The sequence below is a fragment of the Oratosquilla oratoria genome, chromosome 24, assembly GCF_046742065.1.
Source record: "Oratosquilla oratoria isolate Oo_2021 chromosome 24, ASM4674206v1, whole genome shotgun sequence".
NCBI classification, from domain to species: domain Eukaryota; kingdom Metazoa; phylum Arthropoda; class Malacostraca; order Stomatopoda; family Squillidae; genus Oratosquilla; species Oratosquilla oratoria.
The window spans coordinates 36564906-36577898 of NC_134800.1; the positions used below are offsets into that span (position 1 = coordinate 36564906).

Sequence of the window (12993 nt, forward strand, 5' to 3'; positions counted from 1 at the left end):
TTCTCACACATACTACCTCACCCCCCCCATCCCCCATCCATTCCACCTCATGCATCACAACATCATCCATATACAACCATTCTCCATTCACCCATCTTCTGTCCTCTCCCGTCCTTCCTCAACAGACATTCCCCTCTTCCCCAAAGCCCCTTTTACCCCATCCATCCATCTCATCCTATATCTCCCCCTCATGTTCACTCCTTCCACATCTGCCTTCCATACCTATTTTACTAGTCTTTCTCCACTCGTTCTTTCCATGTGTCCAAACCATCCCAATACTCTTTCATCCATCGTATCTCCCAACTCCCTTACCATCCCCGTTCTCCTCCTCACCTCCTCATTTCTCACTCTATCCAGCCTAGTAACCCCTATCATACTTCTCAGACACCTCATCTCAAACACATTCAAACTCCTTCTCTCTTCCTCTCTCATGTTCCATGTTTCTGCCCATACATTGCTGTCGGCACAATCACTCCTTCATACAACCTCCTCTTAGCATCCATTCCCAAATGTCTATTTCTCATTACACTTTTTAATCCACCAAGGCATTTACTTGCTTCTCTCAATCTGCATTCTACCTCCACCTCCACTCCTCCCTCTCCTGCCACATTCGCACCCAAGTATCTAAAACTATCCACTTCCTCCAGTTGCTCTCCCTTAATACTCACTTGCAGTCTGCTGCCACTTTCACCCCTTGTACATCTCATCACCTTTTACCCACATTTATCTTCAACTTTTTTTTTTTCACACACTCTCCCAAACTCTGTCACTAACTTCCTCAATCCCTCCTCCAATCCTACCACAAGCGCAGTGTCGTCCGCAAACAACAGCTGGCTCACCTCCCACTTTTCTCCATTTTCTTTAAACATCTCCAATACCTGACCCACCACCCATTCATTTACCTCTCACATCACCCCATCCATGTATAAATTGAATAGCCAGGGTGACATAACACATCCCTGACGAAGTCCCACCTTTGTCTCAAACCACTTACTCTCTCCATTTCTAATCCTTACACACGCTCTACTACTCTCGTAAAAACTCTTGACAGCTAAAAGCTTTCCTCCTATCCCATATATCTGCAAAACCTCCCACAGTGCCTTCCTGTCTACCCTGTCATAAGCCTTTTCCAGATCCATAAAAGCCCAAAAAACATCCTTACCTTTTCCTATAGCTTTCTCACATATCTGTCTTACCACAAAAATCTGATCTACACAACCTCTACCTATCCTAAATCCACACTGTTCCTCACCAATTACTCCCTCTGTTCCTCTTCCTCTTACTGCCGTCTCTTCCATTATCATCTCTCCATCTGCACCTTTTATCATTAGGATGATGTGGTTCAAAGGGTATTCTTATCAAGTGTCAATTTGTTCTAAAGCGGCCCATACACGATCAATTATATTACGCAATCTCATTGTCAATACTCTGAATTGACAATTAAATTGACCGTGTATGGGCGATATATCACCCATACACGGTCAGTTTAATTGTGTATGGGCGATATATCGCCCATACACGGTCAATTTAATTGTCAATTCAGAGTATTGACAATGAAATTGCGCAATATAATTGATCATGTATGGGCTGCTTAAGTGGATGAGGAAGAGAGGGGTTTTCCATATGATGAAGTTGCCTTTCATGACTCATAAAAACACTTGACTGCCCCTAACAGCAAAACCTCATACAGTGCCTTGTTGTTTACCCTGTCATAAGCCTTTTCCAAATCCATAAAGGCCCAAAAATCATCCTTACCTTTTCCAAAAGCTTTCTCATATAAATGTGTTAGCACAAAAATCTGATCCACACAACCCCTACCTTTCCTAAACCCATACTGTTCCTCACCAATTACTTTCTCTGTTCTTCTTGTAATCCTCTCAATTAAAACCCTTCCATATGCCTTCCCAACTAAACTCATCAAATTGATCCCTCTGAAACTACTACACTCAAATTTGTCCCCTTTTACCTTGTAAAGCAGGACTATATAGGCACTCCTCCCGTTCTCCAGCACTCTACCCTCCCTTAGACACTTATTAAACAACCTCACTGACCAGTGTACTATTACTGTACCTCCCTTCTTCAAACATTCCACATTACACCCATCAAACCTAGGTGCCTTACCTGCTCTCATCATTTTAATAACTACTTGCACCTCATCTTTTCTTGCTTCTCCATTTTCCTCATCCATCACTGCCACTACCACCACTTCCAATCCTCCCCCACATTTAGCAGTTGTCTAGATTACTCTGCCCATCTTCCCCTTACTTCCTCCTCTACCATTATTATCTCTCCATCTGCACCTTTTACCTTTTCTTCTCTTGGTTTGCCTCCCCTTCCTCTCTTAACTTCCTTCCAAAACAACTTTTTATTATTTTTAAAATGATCTGTCATACTCTTACCCCATTTTACACCTGCCCTCCCTTTGGCTCCTTTATCTTTTCTCTTTTATTCGTACCTCTCATACATTTCTCTCATCCTACTTTGCAACCATTGCATGAATGCTCACCTCATCTTTCCAACAACCTTCTTCACTTCATCATCCCACCACTCACTACCCTTCTATTCTTTCCCATCCTCCTTGTTCCATACACTATATTTGCACACCTTGTTACTCTCTCCTTGAAACAGCCCCATTCCTCCTCCACTCATACCTCTCCTCTATCATTCACCACCTCCCAGAAATCTCCCAGCTTCTTCTTGTACACCTACTCCTTTTCTTTCTCATTTAAACATTTTACCTTAAGCACCTCCTTACCTTCTAACCTTTTCCTCTTTTTTCCATCAATTCTCCACTCTCAGCTCATTTTTCACCAAAAATGATCTGATATTCCCTCATTCTCTTCTCCAAGAACATGGAAACCCAAAACTCTTCCTACTCCTACTCTTCTCCTGGATGTCACTACATAGTCCATTAAAGCTTTATCAACCACCCTTCCATCCACTACCCTCCCCATGTGTACTTATGCTTAACTTTTTTCCTAAACACTGTGGTAGTTATCATCAACTGTCAAATCATGTCCCCACCATCAACTCTCCACTACAATTTTACCTGGTACTCCACACTTCTCAACCACTGCATCTATTGGTCCATGCCCTACTCTAGCATTGAGATTTCCCAATACCACCACATTGACATTTCTTCAAAACTCTGTATGCAATCATTTAAATTTATCCAAAAAGCTGCCCTTTCCTCCACACTCTTCTCACTACCAAGCCCATATGCACTTACAAAAAACCACATATCCCTTCCCAGTTTCACCTTCATCCACATTAACCTTGAAGAAACTGCCTTCCACTCCACTACACACCTATCTCTTTACTTCCTAGTACCTAGGAGAGCCACCCCTTCCCTCCCCCATCCTCTCCTCACTTCCAACACCCTCCCCACTACACTCCCAAATTCAAACTCACCCTTCCCTTTCAATTTAGTTTCATTCAATGCCAACACATCCATCTTCCTTCTCACAAACATACTGCCTATATCTTCCCTTTTACTCTCATTTGTACCACACCCACACACATTAAAAGACCCAAACCTTAGGGTACTATTTCGAAACCATGCCTTGACTTCTTGTAGGAATTTATCCATTAGGGCTACAGAGAGCAGGATGCCTAGTTCTATCCTCTGTCCTGTTTCAGTCACCATATCATGAAGTGGTAGAGGTAAACCAAGGAAAATGGGTAGTGTAATGAGTGGGAGTGGGTGCATGCCTTGACTGGCTACCTCCCATTTGAGGGAAAAAGCCTTTGGTACATAGATAAGGTAATGATGAGAGTGGGAGAGCCAGTTGTTTGTGGATGACACTGCACCTTTAGCTCAGGTGAAGATTAGATTGAAGCCTTTGGTGGAAGAGTTTGGGAGGTTATGCAAGAGGAGAAAGCTATGAGGCATAAAAGGAATAATAATAAGGATGAATTGGAAGGGGGTTGAAGGGGTGAGAGGCTGATCTGTCTATATACCATGCCCTCTCTCTCTCTCCAGTCTAACATTCCCTACCAGAGAGACCTATGGTATATGGGAATGAATGAAAAGAAAAAAAATTATGCCCTGTGTACTATATGGAACAGAAACATGAAATCTGAAGGAAGTGGAAAGGAAGAGGGGCCTTGCGTAAATGGGGGAATGTATCCTAAGCAGGGAAGAGAGAGGGTAACAAGAGATAGGTGTGAGTGGAGAGGGGTTGTGAATGAATAAGTTGACATAGTTTGAAGGGATTTCTTCTTATCTTCTCTGTATCTCTCACAAGTGGACAAGAGGGAGGGTCACCATGTAATGAAGCAGTAAGGGTAAACCAAACTTCAGCCAGTGGGCCCTGCTGTAGAGGTGCTGTGTCTTGCTGCATTGCTTCTGATCTGGGTAATGGGTAGGGGACAGGGATGCCCCTTCATCCATGTGTAAATGAAAGAATAGTGATAGTGACAAATATGGAATTTTGAGAGGTACAAATGTAATGGAAGGCTATTTTGTATTAATATGCTTTGACCTAGCCACCCCCCTACAAGAGGGAAAAGGCTATTAGTATATACATACATTTTGGGGCGACCTTTTGTTCCTGATGTGCCGAGATGGGAGGGTTGGTTTGGTGGGTTTTGTTTATAATGTGAGTGGGTGCTTTGACTCTGTCACCTCCCATATAAAGGGAAAAAAGCCTTTGGCATGTGTGTGTATTTATGTATATTAATTATCATACCTTGATCTCACAAATGTAAAGTGTTTTACATACATCTTTTTTTTCAGGCAACTACCTTGGGAAATCCTGGTTGGAAATTTTGAGATGTATAAGTCAGTTGGAGTTGGCACAGCTGATTGGCACAGGTGTCAAACCACAGTATATTAAGGACTCAGGACTGAAGATGCCTCAGGAGACATCAAACTTCTTGGATAACTTCCCTGAGTTTAGTGAGTGATTTCTCTCTCTCTCATGTCCAGTTTAACATTTCCTCCCAGAGAAATCTATGGGGCCCTAAGAACTGTTGCCAACCACTGTGGGGTTGCAGGTTTTCAGTCCATGAATAAAACATGAGGCAACAACTATTACTACTATTGTATTTGGATATTATATTGTGCACATGATTCTCTGGTAGTATTTTGTAACCAACCTGTGAATGCACACTTCATCCCTTCTACAACCCTCCTTGTGACTCCCTCCTTGAACCGTCCCCATTCCTCCTCCACTCCCAGCTCCACTCCATCCTTCACTCCCTCCCACTCCCCACTCAGCTTCCTCTTATACTCCTTCTCCTTTTCTTTCTCATTCAAGCAGTTCACTTTAAGCACCTCCCTACCTTCTGTCCTCCTCTTTCTCCACCTATCTTCCACTCCCAACATAGCTTCCACCAAAAAGTGATCAGCTATTCCTCCACTCTCTCCTTTAGAACATGTACATCTTTAACTCTTCCCACTATTCTCCTGGTTACCACTATATAGTCCATTAACACTTTATTTACCGCCCTTCCATCCACCACCCCCTCCCATGTGTTTTCATGCTTGACTTTCTTCCTAAACACTGCAGTTGTTATCATCAACTCTCTTTCCAGACACATCTCCACCATCAACTCTCCACTACGATTCTTTCCTGGAACTCCACACTTCCCAACCACTCCATCTATTGGCTCATTTTCTACCCTAGCATTAATGTCTCCCAATACCACTACATTGACATTTCTCCCCAAGCCCTCTATGCACTATGTATATGTATGTATACTGTATATTATACTTATAATTTTCTGAGAACTATTGCACTGATATGTACTTAACATGCTGACCTTTATGCTAATAGTTACAGGGGAACAGAAGAAGTTGGCCCACATCAAGGAGTCCATGGGCAAAACATCCTCTCAGAGTGTAGTTGTGGCTGTTGACAGAATTTTTACGGGCTCTATGAGACTCGATGGTGATGCTGTTGTAGATTTCGTCAAAGCTTTGTGTCAAGTATCCATGGAGGAACTCTCTGCACCCAATCCACGTATGTTCTCCTTACAGAAGATCGTGGAAATCAGTTACTACAACATGGGCAGAATCAGATTGCAGTGGTCAAGGATATGGGAGGTGTGTTGGCAAGAGTCTTTGTATTTTTGTACATTCTTTGCATTATGTATATGCCTGATGTGACTTATAAATTGTGGAATAAGGAGTTGAATTTTTTTAATCAAATGTTCATTGTTTAATGTCCATTCAAGTATCTCCTTTTTAGGGAGAATATTTAGATAGAATAGTTATATAATCACCATCACAGGAATGGAAAAGGGGTTAACATGTACCAGCTCATAAAGAAAGAAGTAAAGAAGTATCACTGAAGTACAGAGTGGTGTCTTACCAGCATAATAATGAAATTGTATGGAGTAATTGTGAAAGATCAGTGGGTCAAATACCTTGAGGAGAGGAGCATTTGGCAGACAACCCTTAGTTTCAGAGATGGTAGATCATATACTAAGCCTGCTAAGCTTTTACTCCAGTGGTTGATGTGATGCAAGAGAGGGAGGGCTGGAAGGACAGTGTCTGATTAGATCTGGATAAAACCTTCAACAAGGTGCTTCAAATTGACTAATATGGAAATTGGAACTACATACATACATACATACATATACCAAGGCTTTTTCCCCCTCACAAGGGGGGTAGCCAAAAAGAAAAAGACAAAATCATTCCCACCCATTCCATCCCTGAATACACTCCACACCCCTCCACCCTCCCTCTTATCTTAGCACCTCCCGAATGACAGGTCATCCCTGCACCTTGTGCACTGCCCTGGGTCAGAAGCAGTGGAACTATTAGAGGTAAACTGTTGGATTAAATGAAGGATATCATGGAAGACCAGTATGTGAGAACAGCAGTAAAGGATAGGATATCCGAATATATTATATATATTAGCACATATTAGCAGAGTACCACAGGGGTCATTACTGGCACCTGTAGTGTTCTTGATCTATGCAAATGACAACTGAAGTTATGTTAAAGTACACACGCATGTTTACAGGTGAAACAAAAATCATGAGAAGAATAGAAATTAAGGAACAATGCAAATTACAAAAATATCTGAAACCATACATACATATACCAAAGGATTTTTCCCCCTTACAAGGGAGATAGCCAAAAAAACATACATACATATACCAAAGGACTTTTCCCCCTTACAAGGGAGGTAGCCAAAAAGAAAAATGAATAAAAACCATTCCCACACATTCCATCCCTAATACACTCCACTCCCCTCCACCCTCTACCCTCCCTCTTATCTTGGCACCGCCTGGATGATGGGTCATCCCTGCATCATGTCCACTGCCCTGGGTCAGAGGCAGTGTCGCAAGACAGCACATCCACGGCAAAGCCGCTTCGTTAAATTGGCAACCCCCCCCTCTCCGTCCCCTCATGCAGAAAAGGAGAAGACGGGGAGAAATCCCTTCGGGCTAAATCAAATTTTTCTCACACATATTACCACACCCCCCATCCCCCCATTCAAAGGCATAAAAACCATTCCCACCCATTCCATCCCTAATACACTCCACTCCCCTCCACCCTCCCTCCCATCTCAGGTGTGGAAAAATTAATTAATTATGGAAATGGGCAACAACTACAAAAGACTATCTGTGAGTTACTCATTGGGAAGTGAAGTAGTAACAAAGTGAAAGAAAAGTATGTGGGGAGTGTTGGTCATGGATAACTTGTCACCTGACAAACCTATTGGCAACACTGGGAGAGACACAAATTGTTGGCAAACGTGAAAAGTGGTTTCTCACTCTTTGGACATAGAGATCGAAAAAAGAAATTCATAGCTTGAATAAGAGGTGGAGACTTAGGCAAATGTATATATATATATATATATTTAAATGAGTGCATAGAGGGATCAGGGAGGAATATCAATGTAGTAGTATTGGGAGACCTTAAAGCTAGGGTAGGAAATCAACCAATTGATGGAGTGGTTGGGAAATGTGGAGTTCCAGGAAAGAATCGTAGTGGAGAGTTGATGGTGATGTGTCTAGAAAGAGAGTTGATGATAGGAAATACAGTGTTTCGGAAAAAGTCAAGCATAAATATACATGGGAGAGGGTGGTAGATAGAGCATTAATGGACTTTGTAGTGGTAGATAGGAGTATAATAGGAAGAGTTAAGGATATACATGTTCTAAGGGGAGAGAGTGGAGGAATATCAGATCATTTTTGGTGGAAGGTAAGTTGAGAGTGGAGGATAGATGGAGAAAGAGGAAAAGGACTAAAGGTAGGGAGGTGCTTAGGGTGAACTCGTTAAATAAGAAGGAAAAGGAGAAGGTGTAATAGAAGAAGCTGAGAGAGGAGTGGGAGGGAGTGAAGGATAGAGTAGAGCTAGGAGTGGAGGAGGAATGGGGATGGTTCAAGGAGGGAGTCACAAAGTGTGCAAAGATGGTGTGTGGAACAAAAAGGATGGGAGGAAATAGAAGGAAGGGTAGTGAGTGGTGGGATGAGGAAACAAAGAAGGTTGTAGAAGAGAAGAAGCGAGCTTTCACAGATGGGTTACAAAATAGGAAGAGGGAGAGGTACAAAGAAGAAAAGTAAAGTACAAGGTAAACGAGTCAAAGAAGAGAGATGTGAAATGGGGTAAGAGTATGATAGAAAATTTTGAAAGTAATAAAAAAATGTTTTGGAAAGAAATTAAGAGAGGAAGAGGAGGCAAATCAAGTAGAGAAGAAAAGGTAAAAAGTGCAGATGGTGAGATGATAATGGAAGAGAAGGCAGTAAGAGGAAGATGGGCAGAGTATTTTAGGGAGTTGCTAAATGTGCCTTTACTTTCTTTGGTACATGGGAAAAAGCCCTTGGTATATGTTTGTATATATGCTAAATGTGAAAGAGGATACGGAGGGAAAGGTAGTTGCAGTGGGAAGTGCTATGAAAATGACCATGATGAGTGAGGAAATTGGAGGAGAAATAAGGAAGGATGAAGTGAAGGTAGTTGTTAAGATGATGAGAGCAGGTAAGGCACCTGGTCTGGATGGATGCCATGCAGAATGTCTAAAAAAAAAGCAGGTACAGTGATGGTGGAGTGGCTGGTGAGGTTATTTAATGTTTGTTGGAGAGAGGGTAGAGTGCCGGAGGACTGGATGAGTGCCTGTATAGTTCCACTCTACAAGGAAAAAGGGGACAAGAAGTGTGAGTGTAGTAGTTGCAGAGGGATTAGCTTGTTAAGTGTAGTTGTTGTTGTTGTTGTCGTTCCCTAGACTGTCTGTCCGAGCAGTCCCGTCTCCCCAAGGAATGCTACAGCCAAAACTGGGTTTTCCCACAAATCCTTTATAGAGTGTATGTTGTGTTGTTTGCATGCATGATTGTGTATAATGCAGTCTTCCATTATGTGTTGTATGGTATGGGGTGAAGTGTTACATCCTGGGCAGCTGTTCACAATGCGGTCATCCAGCCTCTTCTGGTAGCTTAGAAGTGCTGGGTGGTGGCCGCACCGCAGTCTGGCCAAGTGGACTCTGTCCTTTCGTGGGAGAGAGGATTCAGAAGGGTGGATATCAGGGGGTCTGGCACGCAGCAGTGTGTTGTCTGTCAGTGTGTTAATGGAGCAGTTAGTGATATGATTATGAATATATTTCCGGAGGCTGGTATTTGTTAAGTGTAGTTGGGAGGGCTTATGGGAGGATCTTGATTGAGAGGATTAGGAGTGGAACAGAGGGAATAATTGGTGAGGAACAATGTGGATTAAGGTTAGGTAGAGGTTGTGTAGATCAGATTTTTGTGGTAAGACAGATATGTGAGAAAGCTTTAGGAAAAAGTAAGGATGTTTTTTGGGCTTTTATGGATCTGGAAAAGGCTTATGACAGGGTAGACAGAAAGGCACTGTGGGAGGTTTTGCAGATATATGGGACAGGAGGAAAGCTTTTAGGAGCTGTCAGGAGTATTTATGAGTGTAGTAGAGCATGTGTCAGGATTAGAAATGGAAAGAGTGAGTGGTTCAAGGTAAAGGTGGGACTTCCTCGGGGATGTGTTATGTCGCTCAGGCTTTTCAGCTTATACATGGATGGGGTGGTGCAAGAGGTAAATGCAAGGGTGGTGGGTCAGGGATTGGAGACAGTTAAAGAAATTGGAGAAAAGTGGGAGGTGAGCCAGTTGTTGTTTGCGGATGACATTGTGCTTGTAGCAGGATCAGAGGAGGGATTGAGGAAGTTGGTGACAGAGTTTGGGAGAGTGTGTGAGAGAAGAAAGTTGAAGATAAATGTGGGTAAAAGTAAGGTGATAAGATGTACAAGGGGTGAAAGTGGCAACAGACTGGAAGCGAGCATTAAGGGAGAGCGACTGGAGGAAGTGGATAGTTTTAGATACCGTATATACTCGTCTATAGGTCAAAATCTTAAGGATTTTTTTTTTTTTTTTAGGCCAAAACCTAGGGGTCGACCTATACATACATACATACATATACCAAGGCTTTTTCCCCCTTCCAAGGGAGGTAGCCACAAAAGGAAAGGCATAAAAACACTCCCACCCATTTCATCCCTAAATACACTCCACACCCCTCCCACCCTTCCTCTCATCTGAGCACCTCCTGGATGACGGGTCATCCCTGAACCCTGCCCACCGCCCTGGGTCGACCTGGGTCGCCCTGGGTCGACCTATACACAAGTAATAATCTTGTTAGGTTGAAATCCAGACATGACAAGAAAGGCTAGGAAGAACTCTTACCTTTTCTTTAGGTTCAGAAATCAAAATATTTACCTACTAGTTACTACCAATAAACAATGGGGACATAGAATACACAGTACGTACTAAAACATGTAAAATTCCTTCTAGATACGGTAACCCCATACTGTGGTTTTACCTGTTTGTTAAAATTCTTAGCACAGGCAAGCTTATTATATCATGTATACTATCATAGTACCCATAGTTGTTTAAAAAAAATAAAATAAAATGCTGTGATATTCTCAAATGTAGGTATTTTTTTAGTTTCAACCATGGGCGCAATATAGCAATAGAAAATTAATTATTAATTTTGTAAATTAAAATGTATCAACGTAATATGCAATTTTTTGGGCGGAAGTGAAAATAAAAAATACCTTGCTACAAGCAAATATGCTAATGAACGAAGTCGGTAGCATAGGTTCGGGACGCCATCTTGTCTGTCAATTGATGGCCTCGGTGCTTCCGACAGTACCTCGCCAGGTATATTTTCTTGAAGGAATGTTATGGAGTGGAGATACATGCATTCCTTCAAGCGTCAAGAACTTTGTATACCCAGCAAGCTGAGAGAGTGGTTGAAAAGCCCGCCAACGTCTCTCACAACGACGACAACAAGAACGAGCCGGATGACATTTAATTTGCAGGTAATGATTTATTAAACACAGGTTAGGTTAGACGAATTTATCATCTTTTCATTTCTTCCACGTCAGCATCTATCATAACAAACATGGCGTACCATTCGTCCGACACAACCTCGTTACTTATGAAATGTTTTAGCACCTTTTTTGTTTGTTTTTATTTCCGCTCACAAAATTGCATATTACGTTGATGCATTATAATTTACAAAATTAATAATCAATTTTTTATTGCTATATTGTTACCATTACCAAAACAATGCATGGATCTCACCATCACGAAAACAAACTGTTCAGTATTGCCAACTTGTTACTGTTACAGTGACACATGGTATAATCCTAAATATTTTAACTAAAATCCACCAAAATCGTTTTCCTTGCTGTCGTCATCTTCACCACCAAACAGCTCCTCCCACTCACTTCTGTGTAGAGTATCGTCATACGGATCAACTTCATCAGCCATAGGAACATCAACATCATCTTCCTCCTCCACATTATCATTAGCCTGATCATCCGCACAGTTGAGATTACAAGACTACTCTGAGACACTGTTGGTTAAAATTGTTTCTAACGAAACATGCCTAGCCAGTTTATTCCGTATACCGTACTTTACTTAGTAATCTGTTCAAGTTTTTCACTCCGCTGAAATGGCAATTTCAGTGAAACTTATTAAATATTAAAATCAGTGAACTTGAAAAAAACAAACCAAAATACATCAGAATTAATGAAGTGAAAAAACCATAATAATCAATTGCTATACCAGGCAAGCCATGCCACTTCAAAGCATTGAGACAATGGAATGCCCACAGCACCAAAACAAATACAAACCACTCGACCTATACATGAGGTATATGGAAAATTCCAGATTTTTTTGGCCAAAAATGGGGGGTCGACCTTTACACGAGATCGACCTATAGACGAGTATATACGGTACTTAGGTGCAAATGTGGCAGGAAAGGATGGAGTGGAGGTGGAGGTAGAATGTAGATTGAGAGAAGCAAGTAAATGCCTTGGTGGATTAAAAAGTGTAATGAGAAATAGGCTTTTGGAAATGGATGCTAAGAGGAGATTGTATGAAGGAGTGATTGTGCCAACAGCACTGTTTGGGGCAGAAACATGGAACAGAAGAGAGAAGGAGATTGAATGTGTTTGAGATGTGTCTGAGAGGTATGATGGGGGTTACTAGGCTGGATAGAGTGAGAAATGAGGAGGTGAGGAGGAGAACGGGGGTGGTAAGGGAGTTGGGAGATAGGGTGGATGAAAGAGTGTTGGGATGGTTTGGACACATGGAAAGATTGAGTGAAGAAAGACTAGTAAAAGAGGTATGGAAGGCAGATGTGGAGGGAGTGAACATGAGGGGGCGACCTATGAAGAGGTGGATGGATGGGGTGAAAGGGGCTTTGGGGAAAAGGGGAATGTCTGTTGAGGAAGGACAGGAGAGGACAGAAGACAGGGGTGAATGGAGAATGGTTGTATATGGATGATGTTGTGATGCATGAGGTGGAATGGATGGGGGAATTGGGGGGTGAGGTAGTATGTATGAGAAAAATTTGACGCAGCCCGAAGGAATTTCTCCCCGTCTTCTCCTTTTCTGCATGAGGAAACGGAGAGGGGGGGGTTGCCAACTTAATGAAGTGTCCTTGCTGTGGATGTGCTGTGTCTTGAGTTACTGCTTCTGACCCAGGGCAGTAGACAAGATGCAGTGATGACCCATCATCCAGGA

General features: G+C 42.2%; 1 protein-coding gene across 5 annotated transcripts in view; it reads left to right on the forward strand.

The window, feature by feature from the left end:
* The window catches only part of Sec71 (ADP ribosylation factor guanine nucleotide exchange factor Sec71), a 119868-nt gene that overhangs the window by 44290 nt on the left and 62585 nt on the right, over positions 1–12993 (forward strand). For all 5 annotated transcript variants that reach the window (XM_076207917.1, XM_076207914.1, XM_076207918.1 and 2 more), the window contains exons 22-23: positions 4739–4900; positions 5781–6049. In XM_076207917.1, the coding sequence (XP_076064032.1) occupies positions 4739–4900; positions 5781–6049 (431 nt within the window). The remainder of the gene's footprint in view (positions 1–4738; positions 4901–5780; positions 6050–12993) is intronic.